This window comes from Oncorhynchus mykiss, chromosome 19 (genome assembly GCF_013265735.2).
Source record: "Oncorhynchus mykiss isolate Arlee chromosome 19, USDA_OmykA_1.1, whole genome shotgun sequence".
NCBI classification, from domain to species: domain Eukaryota; kingdom Metazoa; phylum Chordata; class Actinopteri; order Salmoniformes; family Salmonidae; genus Oncorhynchus; species Oncorhynchus mykiss.
Genome location: NC_048583.1, coordinates 57,554,036 through 57,578,187, shown reverse-complemented (window position 1 = coordinate 57,578,187; position 24,152 = coordinate 57,554,036). Strand labels below are relative to the sequence as shown.

At 41.8% G+C, this 24,152-nt stretch overlaps 2 protein-coding genes across 4 annotated transcripts in view; both read right to left on the bottom strand.

The window, feature by feature from the left end:
• The window catches only part of LOC110498171 (calcipressin-3), an 83,995-nt gene extending 70,084 nt beyond the window's left edge, over positions 1-13,911 (bottom strand). For both annotated transcript variants that reach the window (XM_021574780.2, XM_021574781.2), the window contains exons 1-2: positions 13,721-13,911; positions 10,587-10,884 (exon numbers count right to left, since the gene is read on the bottom strand). In XM_021574780.2, the coding sequence (XP_021430455.2) occupies positions 10,587-10,784 (198 nt within the window). In that variant the 5' untranslated portion in view covers positions 10,785-10,884; positions 13,721-13,911. The remainder of the gene's footprint in view (positions 1-10,586; positions 10,885-13,720) is intronic.
• A 438-nt stretch (positions 13,912-14,349) lies between these two features.
• Positions 14,350-23,238, bottom strand: nipal3 (NIPA like domain containing 3). 2 transcript variants are annotated; one of them, XM_036955157.1, is made up of 11 exons: positions 23,003-23,238; positions 22,515-22,583; positions 22,213-22,384; positions 21,755-21,814; positions 21,102-21,247; positions 20,749-20,845; positions 20,311-20,446; positions 17,873-17,961; positions 17,717-17,780; positions 16,785-16,888; positions 14,350-16,424 (listed from the first exon to the last, which is right to left on the bottom strand). In XM_036955157.1, exons 1-11 carry the CDS (start codon positions 23,045-23,047, stop codon positions 16,231-16,233), a joined length of 1,176 nt encoding a protein of 391 aa, XP_036811052.1. In that variant the 5' UTR covers positions 23,048-23,238; the 3' UTR covers positions 14,350-16,230. The 2 variants fall into 2 exon arrangements, with proteins under 2 accessions (XP_036811052.1, XP_036811053.1); XM_036955158.1 differs by having other exon boundaries at positions 16,794-16,888.
• Between the last annotated feature and the right edge of the window lie 914 nt (positions 23,239-24,152).

Below are 24,152 nucleotides of genomic sequence, written 5' to 3'. Positions count from 1 at the left end.
GATGTAGTGAGCTGACCCCAACCCTGACGTAGTGAGCTGACCCCAACCCTGATGTAGTGAGTAGCTGACCCCAACCCTGATGTAGTGAGTAGCTGACCCCAACCCTGATGTAGTGAGTAGTTCACTCCAACCCTGATGTAGTGAGTAGCTGACCCCAACCCTGACGTAGTGAGTAGTTCACTCCAACCCTGATGTAGTGAGTAGCTGACCCCAACCCTGATGTAGTGAGTAGTTCACTCCAACCCTGATGTAGTGAGTAGCTGATCCCAACACTGATGTAATGAGCTGAGGTTTACATTCCACAGTGCACAATGGCAATACAATGCCATCATGGTAATGATGTTCTCTGATTATAGTTAAAGGGATACTTCAAGATTTTGGCAATGAGCATGCTAGCAGATACCCATAGACTTTCAGTCATTGCACTAACGCTAGTTAGCATTGGCTTGTGAAACTACCTCTAACTTCCTTTATAATGGACACAGAGAGATAAAAATGGTATCCACAAGTTCATCTGACTCTGGGGAGTTAATCTTGCCAAAATCCCGAAGTGTCCCTTTAAACTTCATATAATTACTTTAGATTAGGATTTTCCTGGTGTTCAAAGCACTTTACATATTGCGGGGTTACTAAGAATGGACTTTTCCCTGCACTACCGATGCTTCACTACTGTTCCATGGTAGTGCTGCATGTCTGCACCACAAAAAGCATTGTGCTATTGTTTTGTGATAGGGGGTCTTCCTGAATCACCATAGACAGTGAAAGTAGCCTACAAGTATTGCTCCTGCCAGCAGCACTGAAAGCATCTCTGAAAGTCTCTGAACCACTCCGCCGCCACCCTTCCTTCTCTCTCGTTACTAACTGAATACTCCCTCACACACCCCTCATATTCTGATACGACATTGGATCGAACCCGGATCTGTAGTGACGCCTCAAGCACTGCAGTGCCTTAGACCGATGCGCCACTCGGGAGGTCCCGGTAGTTACTATTCTGATACCAAATGGTACTTCCAAATAATGTTGAATCCTTTCAGGTAAGTACCAGATAGCATTCATTGTTACCACAAAGTTTCTTAGTTAATACCATGTAAATACAAGGAAGGTACCAGCTTTAACCGGGCTGTAAAATGAAGTATTAGCACAAGGCCGTTACTCCATAATGACGGGATGAAAGACTGGTCCTCAACTGGCAGCTTCATTAAATAGTACCCGCAAAACACCAGGCTCAACGATGCTGGGCCATCTAGGCTGAGTTCCTCTGTCTAGTGTCTGTGTTCTTTGCCTATCTTAATCTTTTCTTTTTATTGGCCAGTCTGAGATTTTGGCTTTTTCTTTGAAACTCTGCCTAGAAGGCCAGCATCCCGGAGTTGCCTCTTCACAGTTGAAGTTGAGACTGGTGTTTTGCTGGTACTATTTAATGAAACTGCCAGTTGAGGACTGTTTCTCAAACTAGACACTCTAATGTACTTGTCCTCTTGCTCAGTTGTGCACCGGGGCCTCCACCTCTTCTTTATATTCTGGTTAGGGCCCGTTTTCGCTGTTCTGTGAGGGAGTAGTACAGAGCGATGTATGAGATCTTCAGTTTCCTGGCAATTTCTCACTGTGAATAGCCTTAATTTCTCAAAACAAGAATAGACTGAAGAGTTTCAGAAGAAAGTTATGTGTTTCTGTCCATTTTGAGAATGTAAATCGAACCCACAAATGCTGATGCTGATGATGTCTATGTAATAGTCCGGTGGCCATTTGATTAATTGTTCAGCAGTCTTATGGCTTGAAGGTAGAAGCTGTTAAGGAGCCTTTTGGTCCTACACTTGGAGCTCCGGTACCGCTTGCCGTGCGGTAGCAAAGAAAACAGTCAATGACTTGGGTGACTGGAATCTCTGACAATGTTATGAGTTTTCCTCCTGGATGGCAGGAAGCTAGGGTGAACAGGGAGTACAGGAGGGGACTAAGTACACACCCCTGAGGGGCCTCAGTGTTGAGGATCAGCGTGGCAGACATGTTGTTGCCTACCCTTACCACCTGGGGGAGGCCCGTCAGGAAGTCCAGGATCCAGTTGCCGAGGTAGGTGTTTAGTCCCAGGGTCCTTAGCTTAGTGATGAGCTTTGTGGGCACTATGGTGTTGAACGCTGAGCTGTAGTCAATGAACAGCATTCTCACATAGGTGTTCCTTTTAACCAGGTTGGAAAAGGCAGTGTGGAGTGCGATATAGATCGCGTCATCTGTGGAACTGTTGGGGCGGTATGCGAATTGGAGTGGGTCTAGGGTATCCTGGAGGATGCTGTTGATGTGAGCCATGACCAGCCTTTCAAAGCACATCATGGCTACTGATGTGAGTGCTACGGGTCGGTAATCATTTAGGCAGGTTACCTTCACTTCCTAGGGCACAGGGACTATGGTGTCTGCTTGAAACATGTAAGTATTACAGACTCAGTCAGGGAGAGGTTTAAAATGTCAGTGAAGACACATTCCAGTTGGTCCTAGCATGCTTTGAGTACACATCCTAGTAATCCATCTGGCCCCACGGCTTCGTGAATGTTGACCTGTTTAAAGGACTTGCTCACATTGGTTACCGAGAGCAGTATCACACAGTCATCCAGAACAGCTGGTGCTCTTGTGCATGCTTCAGTGTTGCTTTCCTCGAAGTGAGCAAAAAAGGCATTTAGCTGGTCTGTTAGGCTCGTGTTGCTGGGCTTCCCTTTGTAGTCCTTCATAGCTTTCAATCCCTGCCACAACTGGCGAGCATCAGAGCCTGTGTAGTAGGATTCAATCTTAATTCTGTATTGATGCTTTGCTTGTTTGATGGTTCGTCTGAGGAAATAGCGGGATTTCTTATAAGCTTCCGGATTAGAGACCCGGTTACACTCAATTGATTACACTCAGTTTTTCACAATTCCTGACATTTAATCCTAGTGCAAATTCCCTGTTTTAGGTTAGTTAGGATTACCAGTTTATTTTAAGAATGTGAAATGTCAGAATAATAGTAGAGAGAATTATTTATTTCAGCTTTTATTTCTTTCATCACATTCCCAGTGGGTCAGAAGTTTACATACACTCAACTAGTATTTGGTAGCATTACCTTCAAATTGTTTAACTTGGGTCAAACGTTTCGGGTAGCCTTCCATAAGCTTCCCACAATAAGTTGGGTGAATTTTGGCCCATTCCTCCTGACAGAGCTGGTGTAACTGAGTCAGGTTTGTAGGCCTCCTTGCTCGCACACACTTTTTCAGTTCTGCCCACAAATGTTCTATGGGATTGAGGTCAGGGCTTTGTGATGGCCACGCCAATACCTTGACTTTGTTGTCCTTAAGCAATTTTGCCACAACTTTGGAAGTATGCTTGGGGTCATTGTCCATTTGGAAGACCCATTTGCAACCAAGCTTTAACTTCCTGACTGATGTCTTTAGATGTTGCTTCAATATATCCACATAATTGTCCTTTCTCATGAAACCATCTATTTTGTGAAGTGCACCAGTCCCTCCTGCAGCAAAGCTCCCCCACAACATGATGCTGCTACCCCCGTGTGTCACACCATGACCATAGTTTGCTTTGTATGTTTCTTTGTTTTGTTTGGTCAGGGTGTGATCTGAGTGGGCATTGTATGTTACATGTCTAGTTTGTCTATTTCTATGTTTGGCCTGAAATGGTTCTCAATCAGAGGCAGGTGTTAGTCATTGTCTCTGATTGGGAACCATATTTAGGTAGCCTGTTTGGTGTTGGGTTTTGTGGGTGATTGTTCCTGTCTCTGTGTTTGCACCAGATAGGACTGTTTAGGTTTTCGCACAGTTATTGTTTTGTTAGTTATTTCATGTACAGTTCCTTTATTAAAGAACATGAATAACCACCACGCTGCATTTTGGTCCGCCTCTCCTTCACCTCAGGAATACCGTTACACCGTGCTTCACGGTTTGGATGGTGTTCTTCGGCTTGCAAGCCTTCCCCTTTTTCCTCCAAACATAACGATGGTCATTATGGCCAAACAGTTCTATTTTTGTTTCATCAGACCAGAGTACATTTCTACAAAAAGTTTGATCTTTGTCCCCATGTGCAGTTGCAAACCGTAGTCTGGCTTTTTTTATGGCGGTTTTGGAGCAGTGGCTTCTTCCTTGCTAAAGGACCTTTCAGGTTACGTCGATATAGGACTCGTTTTACTGTGGATATAGATACTTTTGTACCTGTTTCCTCCAGCATATTCACAAAGTCCTTTGCTGTTGTTCTGGGATTGATTTGCACTTTTCGCACCAAAGTACGTTCATCTTTAGAAGACAAAACGCGCCTCCTTCCTGAGCGGTATGACGGCTGCGTGGTCCCATGGTGTTTATACTTGCATACTATTGTTTGTATTGTTTTTCAGATGAACGTGGTACCTTCAGGCGTTTGGAAATCAGGCGTTTGCTCTGAAGGATGAAACTGACTTGTGGAGGTCTACAATTTTTTTCCTGAGTTCTTGGCTGACTTCTTTTGATTTTCCCATGATGTTGTCATGCCGTTGGCCTGTTGAGGTTTATAACCCCCATAAATACCTTTCCCCCTTTCCTCTCTCTCTACTCAACAGAGTCTCTCTTAGAAAGTCCTTTGTTAACATAGAGAGAGTCTGAAAACATCAAAAGGGTGGGGACCAGAACCCTATTTCGGTAATCCAACCAGTTGAAAATATGCGTTGATACGTAAAGAATATGATGTCAGATCAGTTGTCATCTGAGACATTATTACTGATGATAGGATGACACACTGTATCTTGGAAAGTCTACACATTCTAGTTATCAGATTTGTTGTGCAATTTAAATGAGATCAGAACCGCCCCCTCAAGATTCTGAGCCTGCCTGGCAGGGTTGGTCCAAAAGCCAAAGCCCCCGGAAGGGTGAACATAATATACAAGGATTTTTCAAAGCTGCTAATGAGAACCTTGACGTCCTCGTACCTGGCCGGTAGGAATTCCAGTGGAGTACACCCACCCAGGTAGTGGCAGTGCCGGCAAACACTGGCTGCAGTAACCCATAAGAAGGGAGTCGCACTCGGACAATTAAAGAGGAGGTATATTATTGTGACCCTGGCGGCACAGAATGATCAAATGGTCTGACTGCACAGAGGTGCTTGTGAAGATGGGTCGCAATGGGGGACGAGCGTGTGTGGCTCCATCTGCTCAGACTAGATATTGGTTAATCAATGTTGCATGCCTTCTCAAACAGTTAAACACATTCACACATCAAGTCTTCTCTTGAGTTGGGGTCGGGGATGGAACAACTGTTGCACATTTGTATGTGTGTGTGTGCGTGTGTGCATGCGTGGGGGGGGGGGGGGGGTGAAGGTCGATCTATGGGTGGAAGGGGAGAGAGGAGCAGAGGTGTTTGTTTGGGAGGGGAGGGGTGGGGTGGGGTGAGTGTACGAATCCCATATATGTTGACAAACAGTTAGAATTCCTACTACCAACCGTTGTTATGGGCAACAATCCTTCATAGAAGTGCTTATATTATTATGCCCATTATTTGTCAATTGTGGGAATAACTTAAAATATGAAGGATTGTTTTAATATACAGTGCCTTCGGAAAATACTTTCTTTATTCAGACTCTTTTACCTTTTCCGCATTGTGTTACATTACAGCATTATTCTAAAATGTATTAAATGAAATGATTTGCTCAGTAATCGACACACAATACCCCATAACGACAAAGTGAAAACAGGTTTTGAGAATTTAGCAAATTGATTTTTTTTTAAAGACAGAAATAGCTTATTTACAGTGCCTTGCGAAAGTATTCGGCCCCCTTGAACTTTGCGACCTTTTGCCACATTTCAGGCTTCAAACATAAAGATATAAAACTGTATTTTTTTGTGAAGAATCAACAACAAGTGGGACATAATCATGAAGTGGAACGACATTTATTGGATATTTCAAACTTTTTTAACAAATCAAAAACTGAAAAATTGGGCGTGCAAAATTATTCAGCCCCTTTACTTTCAGTGCAGCAAACTCTCTCCAGAAGTTCAGTGAGGATCTCTGAATGATCCAATGTTGACCTAAATGACTAATGATGATAAATACAATCCACCTGTGTGTAATCAAGTCTCCGTATAAATGCACCTGCACTGTGATAGTCTCAGAGGTCCGTTAAAAGCGCAGAGAGCATCCTGAAGAACAAGGAACACACCAGGCAGGTCCGAGATACGGTTGTGAAGAAGTTTAAAGCCGGATTTGGATACAAAAAGATTTCCCAAGCTTTAAACATCCCAAGGAGCACTGTGCAAGCGATAATATTGAAATGGAAGGAGTATCAGACCACTGCAAATCTACCAAGACCTGGCCGTCCCTCTAAACTTTCAGCTCATACAAGGAGAAGACTGATCAGAGATGCAGCCAAGAGGCCCATAATCACTCTGGATGAACTGCAGAGATCTACAGCTGAGGTGGGAGACTCTGTCCATAGGACAACAATCAGTCGTATATTGCACAAATCTGGCCTTTATGGAAGAGTGGCAAGAAGAAAGCCATTTCTTAAATATATCCATAAAAAGTGTTGTTTAAAGTTTGCCACAAGCCACCTGGGAGACACACCAAAAATGTGGAAGAAGGTGCTCTGGTCAGATGAAACCAAAATTGAACTTTTTGGCAACAATGCAAAACGTTATGTTTGGCGTAAAAGCAACACAGCTGAACACACCATCCCCACTGTCAAACATGGTGGTGGCAGCATCATGGTTTGGGCCTGCTTTTCTTCAGCAGGGACAGGGAAGATGGTTAAAATTGATGGGAAGATGGATGGAGCCAAATACAGGACCATTCTGGAAGAAAACCTGATGGAGTCTGCAAAAGACCTGAGACTGGGACGGAGATTTGTCTTCCAACAAGACAATGATCCAAAACATAAAGCAAAATCTACAATGGAATGGTTCAAAAATAAACATATCCAGGTGTTAGAATGGCCAAGTCAAAGTCCAGACCTGAATCCACTCGAGAATCTGTGGAAAGAACTGAAAACTGCTGTTCACAAATGCTCTCCATCCAACCTCACTGAGCTCGAGCTGTTTTGCAAGGAGGAATGGGAAAAAATGTCAGTCTCTCGATGTGCAAAACTGATAGAGACATACCCCAAGCGACTTACAGCTGTAATCGCAGCAAAAGGTGGCGCTACAAAGTATTAACTTAAGGGGGCTGAATAATTTTGCACGCCCAATTCTTCAGTTTTTGATTTGTTAAAAAAGTTTGAAATATCCAATAAATGTCGTTCCACTTCATGATTGTGTCCCACTTGTTGTTGATTCTTCACAAAAAAATACAGTTTTATATCTTTATGTTTGAAGCCTGAAATGTGGCAAAAGGTCGCAAAGTTCAAGGGGGCCGAATACTTTCGCAAGGCACTGTAAATAAATACTCAGACCCTTCGCTATGAGACTCAGAATGAAGGTCAGGTGCATCCTGTTTCCATTGGTCGTCCTTGAGATGTTTCTACAACTTGATTGGAGTCATCCTGTGGTAAATTCAATTGATTGGACATGATTTGGAAAGTCTCACACCTGTCTATATACGGTCCCACAGTTGACAGTGCATTGTCAGAGCAAAAGCCAAGCCATGAGATCAAAGGAATTGTCCGTAGTGCTCTGAGACAGGATTGTGTCGAGGCACCGATCTGGGGAAGGGTCCCAAAACATTTCTGCATTATTGAAGTCCCCCAAGAACACTGTGGCCTCCATCATTTTTGAATGGAAGAAGTTTGGAACCACCAAGACTCTTCCTAGAGCTGGCTACCCGGCCAAACTCAGCAATTGGTGGAGAAGGGCCTTGGTCAGGGAGGTGACCAAGAACCCGATGGTCACTCTGACAGAGCTCCGGAGTTTCTCTGTGGAGAGAAGGACAACTATCTCTGCAGCACTCCATTGATTAGGCCTTTATGGTAGAGTGGCCAGACAGAAGCCACTCCTTGGTAAAAGGCACATGACAGCCCGCTTGGAGTTTTCAAAAAGGCACCTAAAGACTATCAGACCATCAGAAACAAGATTCTCTGGTCTGATGAAATCCAGATTAAACTCTTTGGCCTGAATGCCAAGTGTCACATCTGGAGGAAACCGGGTACCATCCCTACGGTGAAGCATGGTGGTAGCAGCTGCTGTTTTTCAGTGGCAGGGACTGGGAGACTAGTCAGGCAAAGATGAACAGAGAAAAGTACAGAGAGATCCTTGATGAAAACCTGCTCCAGAGTGCTCAGGACCTCAGGCTGCGGTGAAGGTTCACCTTCCAACAGGACAACGACCTGAAAATAGACCTGAAAATAGCTGTGCGATAATGCTCCCCGCCCAACCTGACAGAGCTTGAGAGGATCTGCAGAGAAGAATGGGAGAAACTCCCCAAATACAGGTGTGCCAAGCTTTTGGCGTCATACCCAAGAAGACTTGAGGCTGTAATCGCTGCCAAAGGTGCTTCAAAAAAGTACTGAGTAAAGGGTCTGTAAATGTGATATTTCATTTATTTATTTATTTTTTATAAATTAGCAAACATTTCTAAAAAAAACTGTTTTTGCTTTGTCATTGTGGGATATTGTGTGTAGATTGATGAGGAACATTTTTTTATTTCATACAGTTTAGAATAAGTCTGTAACCTAACAAAACGGGGGGAAATTCAAGGGGTCTGAATACTTTCCGAAGGCACAGTATACATGTTTATATAACTAGATGCAGTAGAACCGAGGTGAAGGCGTTCCAAATGATGTTGGCTGTTAATCTGGTTCTGTACTGTAGGTGGCACCATGTGCTCTTTTTAAAGGATGGGCCCCTATATCTTAAATTCCTAGGATCCATGTGTGCAGGGCTGGTCAGCCTGTCACTGGCACGACAACCCAACTTGGGATGGGGGGAGGTTTTATCGGGTTATATTGTGGCAAGTATAATCAAAACTTATTATGTTCAGTGGTGAAATAAGTACAGCTAGTTATAATTGTAATGGCTTAGTAGATAATAAGAAAAGAAGACCAGTCTTTACCTGGCGACAAGAGAAGGAATATAATATCTTCTGTTTACAGGAAAATCATTATACACCATTAGACAAAGTTGTATGGAAAAAGGGCTGGGGGGAGGTATATTCCTCCCATGTAGGTCCTTTAAAAGATGATCCTTCTAAGAAAATATAATGATTTAGCGAGCTTGCAGTTAATACATGACTCAATTATTACGGTGGGAGATTATAATACGATTCCTTAATGGACCGTAAAGGAAATCACTATACAACTATCCCCTTCAAACACTTAAGGAAATTACGAATAATATGGTTATATTAAAACTAGTGGATATATAGAGGCTTAAATATCCTGAATCTAGTAAGATATAGAGTACCAGTCAAAAGTTTGGACACACCTACTCATTCAAGGGTTTGACTTGATTTTTACTATATTCTACAGTGTAGAATAATAGTGAAGACTGATTGGCTCAAAACTAGGAAATAACACATGGAATCATGTAGTAACAAAAAAAAGTGTTAAACAAATCAAAATATATTTTATATTTGAGATCCTTCAAAGTAGCCACCCTTTGCCTTGATGACAGCTTTGCACACTCTTAGCATTCTCTCAACCAGTCACCTGGAATGCATTTCCATTAACAGGTGTGCCTTGTTAAAAGTTCATTTGTGGAATTTCTTTCCTTCTAAATGCATTTGAGCCAATCAGTTGTGTTGTGACAAGGTAGGGGTGGTGTACAGAAGTTAGCCCGATCTGGTAAAATACCAAGTCCATCTTATCGCAAGAACAGCTCAAATAAGCAAAGAGAAACAACAGTCCATCATTACTTTAAGACATGAAGGTCAGTCAGCATGGGCCAAGTGTGTCATCTCTGGTAGATAAAGATATGACAGGCATTGATCTGTGGCACAGAGGTGGACAGGGCCCATAGGTTCAGTTTAGGTGTGTGTGTCGGTGTTTGTGTAGGTGTGTGTGTGTGTGTGTGTGTGTGTATGTGTATGATCTTGTAAACTATATCATTGTACTGTTTTCAGGTACAGGCCAAGTTAACCACATGTGCATTCATTCAATGATCCCATTCTTACATGAGCACACATAACTCTGACAGAGGTGATTGAATATGGCAAGTGGCTCAGCTAGGGACAGTGTGTGATGTGTGAGTCATCATATCAGACCCCAGCATGGGATGTTTCCAGGCATTGATGTCCCCAATGAACCCTGTGGCAGCAGGTGTGCTTCCTGGGCCATTGGCAGCCACTGTGGGAGAGATGACTGAATTTGGCCAGGCTGAGGCTGTGTGAGGTGCAAATTCTCGCTGATAATGACATCATGCTATTTTTGGAACTTAATCCAGAACTAATGTAAGGTGCATGGATAGCGGTGGCGGCTGGTGGGAGGAGCTATAGGAGGACGGGCTCATTGTAATGGCTGGAATGGAATTAATGGAACGGAGTCCATATATTTGATGTGTTTGATACCGTTCCATTTATTCCATTCCAGCCATTACATTGAACCTGTCCTCCTATAGCTCCTCCCACAAGCCTCATCTGATGGATAGTCAGATAAAAAAAAAAGTGAATTGCTCCCAACAAGAGGGTGTGGTGAAACCGAACTAGGAAGTGATATCATCACTAGTGTCTCACCCGGTGGCGGTCCTCCTCGAACACGGCCTCGTGGACACTGCAGGCGAACAGGGTGGTGGGCAGCTCACTCAGGTCCATCATCTCTTCCTCTCTGTCCTCGTCTTCCTCACATACCATGTCCTCCTCCTCCTCCTCTTCAGGGTCGCTGCTGTAGGCCTCCGAGACGTTGCTCCAGGCCTTGGCCCCCTCCCGCAGCATGGCTACCCAGGTCCAAAGACACAGAGGCAGGGAACAGAGGATGGAGAGGTGAGCCGCTAGGGGGGGTGGAACTTTTCTGGGTCTTCTAGCTGGGACAAGACTGGAGGGAGGGGGGAGGAGAGAGAGAGAGGGAACGAGAGAGAGGGAAAGAGAGTGAGAGGGGGAAAGAGAGAGAGAGAGAGAAAGAGAGAGAGAGAGAGAGAAAGAGAGAGAGAGAGAAAGAGAGAGAGAGAGAGAGAGAGAGAGAGAGAGAGAGAGAGAGAGAGAAAGAGAGAATTTAGTTTTTACTTGTCTCAAGTAATATATCTATTGTATACATTGATGGTGCAATTTCCCTGCTCCTTACATGGTCTCACAATCTTATGACAGACAGACAGTTCTAGTCAACAAATTGATGAGAATATTGAACAAACCAAAACACTGCAGATATTCCTATTTGTCCTTATAGGTCTATGGGTGTTTCCCATTATAAGACCGCAACACAAGCATTTATACCCTACACCAGAGGTCCCCAATTACATTCAGCAGTGGGCAGATTTTTCCTTGAGCAGATGGTAGGGAGTGTGGGGGGGGGAGACATAGTTATAAATAATTGGTACACTGCAAATTGACTGCAAGAATCCTAACCAGATATAATACTTGACAACAACAAAAAAATCATTTCAAACCTTGATCAAATTGGGATACAATCACGTGTCTCTCTAGGAGGAGGAGATGTCTCTTTATTATGCGTGGGAATACTTGGGAACAGATTTCCTCATTTAAATTTCACAGTATTTTATGTCCAACATAAATACAAGTGTTCAGAAAACATGAAGGGGGGGGGGGGGGGGGGAATAAAATCAACAGCTGGCCGAATTTGGCACGCGGGGCGTAGATTGGTGAACCAGGGCCCTGAACAAATACATCAATTGAGGATAATTTCTAACGCTGTTGTGGGATAGGGTGACATCTGGCGGCCAATAGAAGGATAATTAAAGCACTACCTAACCTGAATTATAAATGAATACAATGTAGTAAGAACTTACTATGTCGTTCATAATCATAGTTGAGGAAGAAGTCCTTATCCAATATGTACAATTTAATGTATGCTGTCAAGCTGAAATACAATGATGTAGAGTACCAGTCAAAAGTTTGGACACACCTACTCATTCAAGGGGTTTTCTTTATTTTTACTATTTTCTACATTGTAGAATAATAGTGAAGACATCACAACTATGAAATAACACATATGGAATCATGTATTAATTAACCAAAAAAGTGTTAAACAAATCAAAACATATTTTATATTTGAGATTCTTCAAAGTAGCCACCCCGTTGCCTTGATGACAGCTTTGCACACTCTTGACATTCTCTCAACCAGCTTCATGAGGTAGTCACCAGGAATGCATTTCAATTATCAGGTGTACACTGTTGTTCTAAGTTAATCTGTGGGATTTCTTTCCTTCTTAATGCGTTTGAGCCAATTAGTTGTGTTGTGACAAGGTAGGGAAGATAGCCCTATTTGGTAAAAGACCAAGTCCATATTATGGCAAGAACAGCTCAAATAAGAAAAGAGAAATGACAGTCCATCAATACTTTAAGACTTGAATCCAGAAAATGTCAAGAACTTTTAAAGTTTCTTAAAGTGCAGTTGCAAAAACCATCAAGTGCTATGATGAAACTGGCTCTCGTGAGGACTGCCACAGGGAAGGAAGACCCAGAGTTACCTCTGCTGCAGAGAATAAGCCTCAGAAATTGCAGTCCGAGAAGTAACAGGCACATCTCAACATCAACTGTTCAGAGGAGACTGTGTGAATCAGGCCTTCATGGTCAAATTGCTGCAAAGAAACCACTACTAAAAGACACCAATAAGAAGAAGAGACTTGCTTGGGCCAAGAAACACGAGGAATGGACATTAGACCGGTGAAAATCTGTCCAAATTGTGTATTAGTGTATAAGTGAGACGCAGAGTAGGTGAATGGATGATCTCCGCATGTGTGGTTCCCACCGTGAAGCATGGAGGAGGAGGTGTGATGGTGCTTTGCTGGTGACACTGTCAGTGATTTATTTAAAATGTAAAGCATACTTAACCAGCATGGCTACCACAGCATTCTGTTGCGATACACCATCCCATCTGGTTTGCACTTAGTGGGACTATCATTTGTTTTTCAACAGAACAATGACCCAACACACCTCCAGGCTGTGTAAGGGCTAACCAAAAAGGAGAGTGATGGAGTGCTGCATCAGATGACCTGGCTTCCACAATCAACCAACCTCAACCCAATTGAGATGGTTTGGGATGAGTTGGATAGCAGAGTGATGGAAAAGTAGCCAGCAAGTGCTCAGCATATGTGGGAACTCCTTCAAGGCTGTTGGAAAAGCATTTCTGGTGCTGGTTGAGAGAATGCCAAGAGTGTGCAAAACTGTCATCAAGGCAAAGGGTGGCTACTTTGAAGAATCTCAAATATAAAATACTTTCTTTGCTTACAACATGATTCCATATGTGTTATTTCATAGTTTTGATGTATTCACTATTATTCTACAATGTAGAAAATAGTACAAATAAAGAAAAACCCTTGAATGAGTGGGTGTCCAAACTTCTGACTGGTAACGTAACTGCCATACTTTTCTTTCCAAACCGCAAAATAGTCTACAGACTACAACAAATGATGTAGCCAAAACTGCACAGCATGTCAACAACGCAAGACTGTAACATTGTAGCCTAACGTAATATTTACTTGTCTTTCTTTAAAAGCTACCGATTTGTTTCAAAACTTGTTACATAAGAGCTGCCAGATAAAAGCATAGCGCCGGCTGAGCTGTCAATAAGGGCGAAACTCCATCAATGTCAAAGTGACACACAGCGACATGTCAACGAATCAAAATCGCGCATATATTTACATATTTTTTTATAGTGACAATAGACGGAATAGTGGCCTCTTGAAACGACTTACCACTATCATTGAGCAAAAAATAAATATTCCAGAATGTCAATATGATTTCTGGTCAAGACAGTCCAGCCGGAAATATCAACATTCACTGTCGCCTGAAGAAAAACAGTTGGTTACAGTTGTTGATGTATCTCTCTGACGCAGTGTTTCTTTACATTAGATTATTGTACAATATCTGATGCAGCCTACACCAGCACCGGTCACTGCCAGGTGAGACCAATGATAACCCAGCTGATGCGCTTTTCTACCAATGGTAATTGAGCAAGGGGAGGATGTTCGTGTTCAAGATTGGTGGCAAGCACGCAGTAAACACACCGCACACTGGACTTTACTGAAGCCCTATGCTGAAGCTCTTCGGTGATATATTGCGACAGTGACAATGGGGTTGTAAAATCTTTTGAGATATTTAACATACCACAAAAACTGCATGACTAAGAAAATAACAGGTCTGAAACTAATATTTCCTCAATTTCAGCTCACCTCAGAGGGCGAGATTCCAAATGGACTTGTTGCAGCTCATCCACCCTAGTGGAAAAACGACGACGTTCTGTCATCACCTAAATTATATTTGGATACCCTCCAAATTTAATGTTTCATATAGTCATATCTATACATTAATCTTTTGCATGAACGTCAGTAGTATATTATTTATTTGCTTACCTAGTTCATAATACAGCAACAGTGGTGGCAATGAGGTTAATAAGGGTTACAAATCATTCATTACAGGAAGAAAACAATAGTATACTGTGAGCTCATTGGTCGTGTCAGTACCTCTGGATTTTCTATTCATTGAAAATACTGGCAGAAAGACAAACAACAAGCGTTGACCAGAGACGTCAGTAGTCTATTCTAAATCAGCTCAGTCACTCATTGGACATTTCTTCATATTGGTTTAGCTTGCACAGTGATACAAGGAAATTGTCATAACATCTATATAACTTAAGACATTCAGAATCCCCTTTAGTCCACATAATAAACGCAGCTAAACTAAAGGTAGATCCCAACTTAAAAACATATGTATTTTTTTTTAAAAGAGCGGAAAAGTGGCGTCACACTCATTGACATTGTTATAAATGGATAGTGTGGTGAGCAGAACTCGGCCCGTAGCCACAAAGCGTCTCAAGAGTTGGAGTTTCTGATCCAGGATTACATGGACAGGGTGGACCTGATCCTAGATCAGCACTCCCAGTCAGACGCTATGTAGATTCGAAGCCCGAGCGTCAAATCCATTCCTAACACAAGAAGACCACTTGAATAAAGCCGTCCAACTTTTATCACATTAAGCTTCAAACACAATAAATATGTTACTTTTTTTTTCTCTTCTCAGTTTTACATGAAATTCACACAATCATTGTGCATTTAAGACCATAGTCCCAACTACAACTTGGTGATTCAAATGCAACTAAAATAACTTAAAACAATAACAGTTTATAAGCATTTTGGTCATTTTTGGACTAAGCAGTCGTACACCGTCTTACTCGTCAGAGGCAGAATTGTGGGGTGACTTCAACTGCTCAAGCAAAACATACAAGGAAAACTGCAGTATTCATTGGCAAGTCTATTGAAAGAAGTCCTGCAGAAATGCATGAACATGGAATAAGTCACTCAATCTTATGTGGCGAACACACAGCAGCAGGGAGAAACAGGCAGGGTGCTTTAGTCTAAGGCACATTAATGTCCAAAGGTATGACATGTCTATGGGCCTGGATCCAGGTCGATGTTTGTCCGTGGTCAGTGACAACTTCAGGATACTTCAGTACCTTTCTTGGAATGATTTGCAGGAATAAAGCTAATGTCTCATGGTTGAAATGTCCCTCATTGCAGTCCGTAGATAGGAAGACATTAAAAGAAGAGTGTACAGCTCAGTTGAATTACTGTAGAGTAGGGGTTCCCAAACTTTCACTCAGACACCCCTTCCAGTTTTGGGGAACTACCCCCCCCCCCCCATTTAAAGCAAATTTATACATTTTGTAATGTTTAAATGTGATATTTGAGTGACTCAAACATAAAATCCAAGGGCTAAAAAAACCTATCTAGAAAAAGTTAGCCAACATGGGATAGTTGATCGGGACATTTCTGACAGGTTATACATAGCTCACTAAGGAAGGCAATGACTGACATGACAAGAGGAACTGATGATGTACTACCCAATTTAGAAGTTGCACCTTCTGCATTCTACTACTAAAACTTTTCAAGAGTAAGTTGAAAGTTGGACTGGGTGCCCCCCCCCCAAAAAAAAATAACAATCATAAATGTTTATTTTGGGGGGGGTACCCCACAGTTTGGGAACCACTGCTGTACAGCATGATTCTGACAACCCACAAAACACTTCCTTATTGTTAGACATGGCCAGATGGGGGTAACATAGTAATGATGACATCATCCTACACTGAGTCTATGGTTACATCCCTATTCTGAACCCTTTTCCAGACGTGTGCACCACTTCAGGAGAAGGGTGGAGGATTGAGACGCAACCTACGGAGGGGAAGGTTGAAGCACGTCTGAAAGGTGCCTCAGTCGTTCTTCAGGTCAGCCGAACTATAGGGGGCAGCGGTGGGACTGGGTGTGACTGCCAGCTGGTCATGATCCAGCTCTGGTAGAGTGGCGGGCGCCACGCTGTCATTGTTAACCAGGGCACCGTAGGAAAAGGAACCGTTATAGTCCGGCTGCACTGCTCGCCAGCCCTTGTCGTGAATGGTGGGAATACCTGTGTTTAGGAAAAGGGGTGAGAATGACATGAATTCATAACACAAGGTGAATCTGTAACACAAGGCAGATGTCATTAACTCAATGTGAGTTTGAATTCATGGCAATGGGGCACAGAAACCAATTCACCTATTGGCTTTAATTCCCGTTAGATTGCCTGTGTCGCGTGGATAGCACCATGGTGGCAATCAATCATAATTCACAGGTAGCTTTTTTTTGTTAATGTTGAAAGACAGTCAAGCGAGTTTTGATGTTAAAGTCAGAAGATGCAAGGAATTTACCGTACAACGTCAGCAAGCTATTGAATTCGTATTGGGGACAATGGGGGGGGGGGGGGGGGGGGGCGTCACGGCAACTGTACCTTCATTACCTTGCGACATGTCCATTGTCACATAGGGTTCAAAGGTCTTTAGCCTTTTCCTGTTCTTGGTAATCAGGAAGACTCCCAGGAAACAAGATAAACATCTAATGAAGGACAGAGATAAGACATTACCTGGATAGGAAGCCCAATAGCCATCATCACTGTTACATCCACTGTTACATCCTCTGAAAGCATGAGCTCCTGAGTTGGGAAAATCTTGTGCAATACACCGACGCATGTCTTGTATTCAAGATCCTAAATGGCCTGGCTCCCCCTCCACTCAGTAGTTTTGTTAAACAGAAAACCCAAACATATGGCAGCAGATCCACAAGGTCTGCCATGAGAGGTGACTGTATAGTCCCTTAAGGAAAAGCACCTTTAGTAAATCAATTTTCTCTGTGAGAGCTTCTCATGTCTGGAATACACTGGCATCAGACACACATAACTAAAATGTATGAAGACATGGCTAAAGGTCAATCAGATTTGTGAACATGGTCCCTAGCTGTGTGTTGCCGCTTTCCATGTTGTCTGTAGCTTGTGAGGTGTGGAAACACTTTGTTGCTTTTATTAATTTTGTTTTGCTGCTTTTTGTCCAATGTTGCTCTGTCTGTATGATATGTCTTGCTTGTCCTATGTTGCTATTGTCTATATTGTAATTGCTTTTAATAACCTGCCCAGGGACTGCGGTTGAAAATTAGCCGGCTGGCTAAAACCGGCACTTTTACTGAAACGTGCACTGTCCCTGTAAAAAAAAAAATAAACTCAAACTAACATACCACTTATGACACAACTGATTAATCTGTAGATTCATTAACTAATAGAAAAAGAAAAAAACATCTAATTTGTTTAATTGTCTGATAGCGCTAGTTTTGGGGCCATAATCACCATATGTCCAGTCTGACACGTGGACAATTATAGAACCGCCTACTCACCCCAACAAAAACATGCAGATGTGAAGAATGTCTTCGTGATTAAACTCCAGGTAAAATATGGCTCCTGTAGATGTGAAAAAAAAATACTTGATGTTCACACCTTCTTGAGCTGTGATTCCACAGAGGTTAAATTGACAATGTCAGCAGCTCTCTTACCTGCGACAATCGCAAAGGATGTGGATAAGATGTAGTTCACACAGGCTATCATGGAGGAGTCGTACAGGTGAGTAGCCTGGGAGAGAAACCTGAGAGGATTCACAAAGAGGTGTCAGTCAAACACAATACAAGTGTCTTACATAGCAGTAGACCTTATATATAAACAATACATGTATTTACTAGAGGTCGACCGACTGATTTTTCAACGCCGATACCGATTATTGGAGGACGATTTAAATGTTTCTTATTTGTAATAATGATAATTACAACAATACTGAATGAACACTTATTTTAACTTAATATAATACATCAATAAAAATCAATTTAGCCTCAAATAAATAATGAAACATGTTCAATTTGGTTAAAATAATGCAAAAACAAAGTGTTGGAGAAGAAAGTAAAAGTGCAATATGTGCCATGTAAAAAAGCTAACGTTTGAGTTCCTTGCTCAGAACATATGAAAGCTGGTGGTTCCTTTTAACATGAGACTTCCATATTCCAAGGTAAGAGGTTTTAGGTTGTAGTTAATATAGTATTTATAGGACTATTTCTCTCTATACCATTTGTATTTCATACACCTTTGACTATTGGATGTTCTTATAGGCACTATAGTATTGCCAGTGTAACAGCATAGCTTCCGTCCCTCTCCTCGCCCCTACCTGGGCTCGAACCAGGAACACATCGACAAGAGCCACCCTTGAAGCATCTTTACCCATCGCTCCACAAAAGCCGCGGCCCTTGTAGAGCAATGGGAATAACTACTCCAAGTCTCAGAGCGAGTGACGTTTGAAACGCTATTAGCGCGCACTCCGCTAACTAGCTAGCCATTTCACATCGGTTACACCAGCCTAATCTCGGGAGTTGATGGGCTTGAAGTCATAAACAGCTCAATGCTTGAAGCACAGCGACGAGCTGCTGGAAAAACGCACGAAAGTGCTGTTTGAATGAATGCTTACAAGCCTGCTGCTGCCTACCATCGCTCAGTCAGACTGCTCTATCAAATATCAAATCATAGACTTAATTATAACATAACAACACACAGAAATACGAGCCTTTGGTCATTAATATGGTAGAATCCAGAAACTATCATTTCGAAAACAAAACGTTTATTATTTCAGTGAAATACGGAACCGTTCCGTATTTTATCTAGCGGGTGGCATCCCGAAGTCTAAATATTGCTGTTACATTGTACAAGCTTCAATGTTATGTCATAATTACGTAAAACTCTGGCAAATTAGTTCGCAACGAGCCAGGCGGCCCAAATTGTTGCATATACCCTGACTCTGCATGCAAATGAACGCAAGAGAAGTGAAACAATTTCACCTGGCTGCTAATTTCACCTGCCTGCTAACCTGAATTTCATTTAGCTAAATATGCAGGTTTAAAAATATGTACTTATGTGTATTGATTTTAAGAAAGGCATTGGTGTTTATGGTTGGGTACAGTCGTCCAATGATTGTGCTTTTTTCGCAAATGCGCTTTTGTTAAATCATTACCGTTTGGCGAAGTTGGCTGTCTTTGTTAGGAAGAAATAGTCTTCACACAGTTCGCAACGAGCCAGGCGGCCCAAACTGCTGCATGTACCCTGACTCTGTTGCAAGAGGAGTGACACAATTTCCCTAGTTAAAATAAATGTGTTAGCAGGCAATATTAACTAAATATGCAGGTTTAAAAATATATACTTGTGTATTGATTTTAAGAAAGGCATTGATGTTTATGGTTAGGTACACATTGGAGCAACGACAGTCCTTTTTCCGCGAATGCGCACCGCATCGATTAAATGCAGCACAGGACACGCTAGATAAACTAGTAATATCATCAACCATGTGTAGTTAACTAGTGATTATGATTGATGGATTGTTTTTTATAAGATAAGTTTAATGCTAGCTAGCAACTTACCGTGGCTTCTTACTGCATTTCGCGTAACAGGCAGGCTCCTCGTGGAGTGCAATGAGAGGTAGGTGGTTAGAGCGTTGGACTAGTTAACTGTAAGGTTGCAAGATTGAATCCCCGAGCTGACAAAGTAAACATCTGTCGTTCTGCCCCTGAACAAGGCAGTTAACCCACCGTTCCTAGGCTGTCATTGAAAATAAGAATGTGTTCCTAACTGACTTGCCTAGTTAAATAAAGGTGTAAAAAAATATATATATATATATATATATTTTTTTTATCCGCGTCCGAAAATACTGATTTCCGATTGTTATGAAAACTTGAAATCGGCCTTAATTAATCGCCCATTCCAATTTATCGGTCAACCTCTAGTAGTTACCCTGTAGGCTACTCATGGAATACTTACCACATACAGTCCTTACCACATACAGTACCAGTCAAAAGTTTGGACGCATTCATTCCACTGGGACTGTATATACTCTATTATTTGTATTTTTTTGGGAAAATGGAATGAAGGGTTAGCTATTGCTAACTGCCAGTGCACTCACGTAGCCTGGAAGACCACAGTGGTAACCATGCAGACAAACATGACGTAGAAGATGGGGTAGTTGAGCTGCATGGTGCCCTGGACGCTGAGGACCAGCATGCCTGCCACTGCTTTCACTGTGATCACAGTCACAGAACCTGGGGAAGAAGCACCGTGCAGTAGGGTGGTTAACAAGCCCTTTAAAAACAGAAATGTTAGTGAAAAGAGACATTTTCAGTAAAGAGCAACTTTCATGAAATTGTATTATTTAGACCTGAGTTCAATTCCTATCAAGCAAATATTGGACTGTTTATCACAGCTCTACCTATCAGTGGGTTGAGGTCTTCACACACACACACACACACACACACACACCTGCTGTTCTCCGTTGCTGATGTCCAGAAAATAGTTTGTTGTTGCTAAATATTGAACATTAATATTTTGCCGTCGTCCAACTTACCGAGCAGCGCCACCAGCAGGAGAATGACAACAAGGTGATTAGCGTTGCGCTGCTTGTAGAAGTACAGCAGAAGACAGAAGGCAATAATCTCCAGGAACTGTCCCGTAGAAAACCCAAACAACAACAGGAGATATTACAGCTCTTATAAATAGCCCATTTATCATAACTAACATAGAGGCGGGGGAAATCGGTTTGCCAAAGAAAACAACAACCTGGTGAAAAAAAAAAGATACACTCTTGTCCAAATCTGATACATTTTAATTATGCACAGAAAGGTGAAGTATGTAGACTTAAAAATAGTATTTATGAAATACCTCAATCCCCATTCTCCTATACAGAATCAAATTTCTTACCACATACAAGAGGAAGGGCCATCCTACGACCTGTTTCACTATGTTCTCTGCAGTAAGTTTCTGGTGATAGTTGGGTCCGAACGTGGCAAAGAGGTAGGTCCCGGCTACCGTCAAGATACATCCAAGGAAAGACAAAACGTATCGCTCTAGAGTCAAAGACAAGCATTCATGTTAGCATCATGTTAGCATTCATGTTAGCATGTTAGCATTTATGTTAGCATGTTAGCATTCATGTTAGCATTCACGTTAGCATGTTAGCATCATGTTCGCATGTTAGCATCATGTTCGCATGTTAGCATCATGTTAGCATTAACATGCATTGTATAGAAATGCTTTTGGTACACAAACTTTCCAAATATGGGTTTTGTATTTCTAAAATGCTAAGTAAATGGCTGCATTTACACTACGTTTAAAAAAAAAAAATGTTTTTGAATAACCATCCAAACAAATATTCAGAGACTTTTCACCCATTTCCCCAAAACACTTGATTATTCAGGTTATTTTATGAGGAAAATAAAATCCATAGCAAATAGCAGTGTGTGCAGTGGGACCAGTATTTGCATTGTCTCAGCATCATTTCCATACAATTTGCCTAAAGCAGAATGTCAGTTCCAACACTGAATCATAAAACGTAAAATACCCATTGAACTTACTTAAAAATTCCTTTGGCTTCCATTTCTCTCTCAGGAAAATGAAACCTAAGATTGAACTTGCTGAAAAGTAGAAAAAAAACAAATGTTCATTAAACATGATAAAAAAAAATGCCACATGACATTTAGGCATTGTTTGCTTTCCGAAATGTCGATAATATAGTTATAAACAACTTCAATCTGGTACACATTTCCTTTTATTTATTAAATTCCAAGTTCAGGGTTGTATTCATAAATTGACACTGTTGGCAAAACGTTTTGCACCGTAGAAAAAACATTATCATCGGAAACCGTTTTGTCCAAACGGGAAACGTTTTGCAATGAAAACAAGAGTGTCTATCGGACAAATTCAGGTAGGTCGCTCCCCAATCCGTTCGCTTCTCTTCGGTATCTAGTGAATACACCCCAGGCTATGATAGGCCAAGCTCCCGAGCAGTGAGAGTGAAGTGTAATTTGCTTACCTATGACAGACACTGCATTCAATGGAGCTATTAGAGATAAAGGTGCAAAGGCATAGGAGACAAAGTTGGCTGCTTCTCCTAGAACGGTAAGTACCAGGCCACACCACCATGTTTTGGTTCGGTAGAAGGCACGGGGGTCCTTGGTCCCTGCTAATGTTACATGGCTGTATTTCTGGAGAATTCAGGAAAATAAAGACAATTAAATAGAACCACTGTTGTCCAAATATTGTGTCTCTTCGGACACCCACTCCTTGTTATATCCAAAACATACAACATGAGGGTTGGCAGTTGCCTGAGCTTACCTGAATGCTTACAGAGATGCTGACAAGCAAATTACCAAAAATGGCCAGCAAGGTTCCAATTAGGTTTTCCTGTAAATGCAAACAAACAAACAAACAAACAAATCCATTCACTTAGGGGTCATAAATATTTCAAGAGACACTTCAAATATGTGGGCAGTGACACAGGTGACATGTAGGCCACACCCACATGTTGTTATTGCCTGGACACAGAATGTATTAATGGAATGTGATATCTTCAAATGACGAATTAATAAGACTAAGCACAAAACTTTAAACGCCTTAACGTAACTAATAATACAGGCAGTTTATCTAATAAACATGTTGGACATACTCATCCAGCTGTTTCAAGTTACAGACTGAACATTTTGACAAAATGTATCTTAATGCATCGCTCTTTGGCTACATTTGACCATTTCTTTTTTTTTTTAAACTGCTATTTGCGGTTCATAACAGGATGTAACACTCGCCACGACGCATCACATTCTCACCGTATAGGAATCGCCGCCGACTGCAGTATATTCTACTCCTGCCATTCTGGTTGAGGGAAATGTCTATTCATCAACAGCATGCGAACATTTCCAGAGACATCGCGTATCTGTTCAAATGCAACTTCAATCAATAAACAATAGCAAATACTTAATTTCCCAGTAAGACTCTTCTACGAGAAGAACGCCATCTTTGGATGCTTGTATTTCCGGATTCTATTTTACACACAGCTGTTACGCATGACGCACAGCGAGATTAATTTGAATGCCGCTGGAAGAAAGACCAAAAACGGACACGGATGCTGTGATAGAAATGCGAGAGAAACTTTCAACTACAATCCTTTTGATGATTTGCGCGGTGAAAAAACAATTCATGTGATTTATTTGGTGTGTAGGCCTGTTGCTAATGGAAATTATTGCCACGAATTTAACAAGAGTTGTTTTCTTGCCAATGTTGTTTATTTTGCATGATATGCTCCATTCAGCTGTCGCACTGTCACATCAGTACAGTAGGCCGCGCCAACGAGCCATTTCTTCAAATAGGCAAGGAAAAGGCTACATAAGGGAGGTAACTACCTATGTATGGAGTCAACACGTGCGTTTATTATTTACAGTATGAAGGAGTCTAGGTTTTTGCGTTTATTATTTACAGTATGTTTTTTTTTTTACCTCAATAAAAACGTATTTTATCATAATGGGAGAACAAATTCTGATAAATAACCACTACATTAAAGCTATACGCTTGCAAACCAGAGGTTCATAAAGTTGTCTTCCAATGACTGTTCGTCTATCCACCACAACATACCTGTGACATGTGTAATGGTAGGATACAGCAATGTGTTAAATTTGGGATCGGCCTGTGCGTTGTACTTTCTATGGTGTTATTATTAAAACTGGGTGGTAACCGGGCCACCCTGGAGACAGATCACCATAATCTGATGCCATTCAGTCATTTTTGACGTTGATTAATGAAACACAAGCTTTGCTATTGTGCCATACAGTCCTACGGGCATTTGACAGGCCCTGCACTGCGTCACAGTCACTGGTTCCATACGCATTCCCTGCAATTGTAGCTTTAGGCAAGGTCAACAGAGGGAGGGTGTATTGTGCCTGTGAAAGACGGGATGAAAATATTTGTGCCCACCAATTTTAC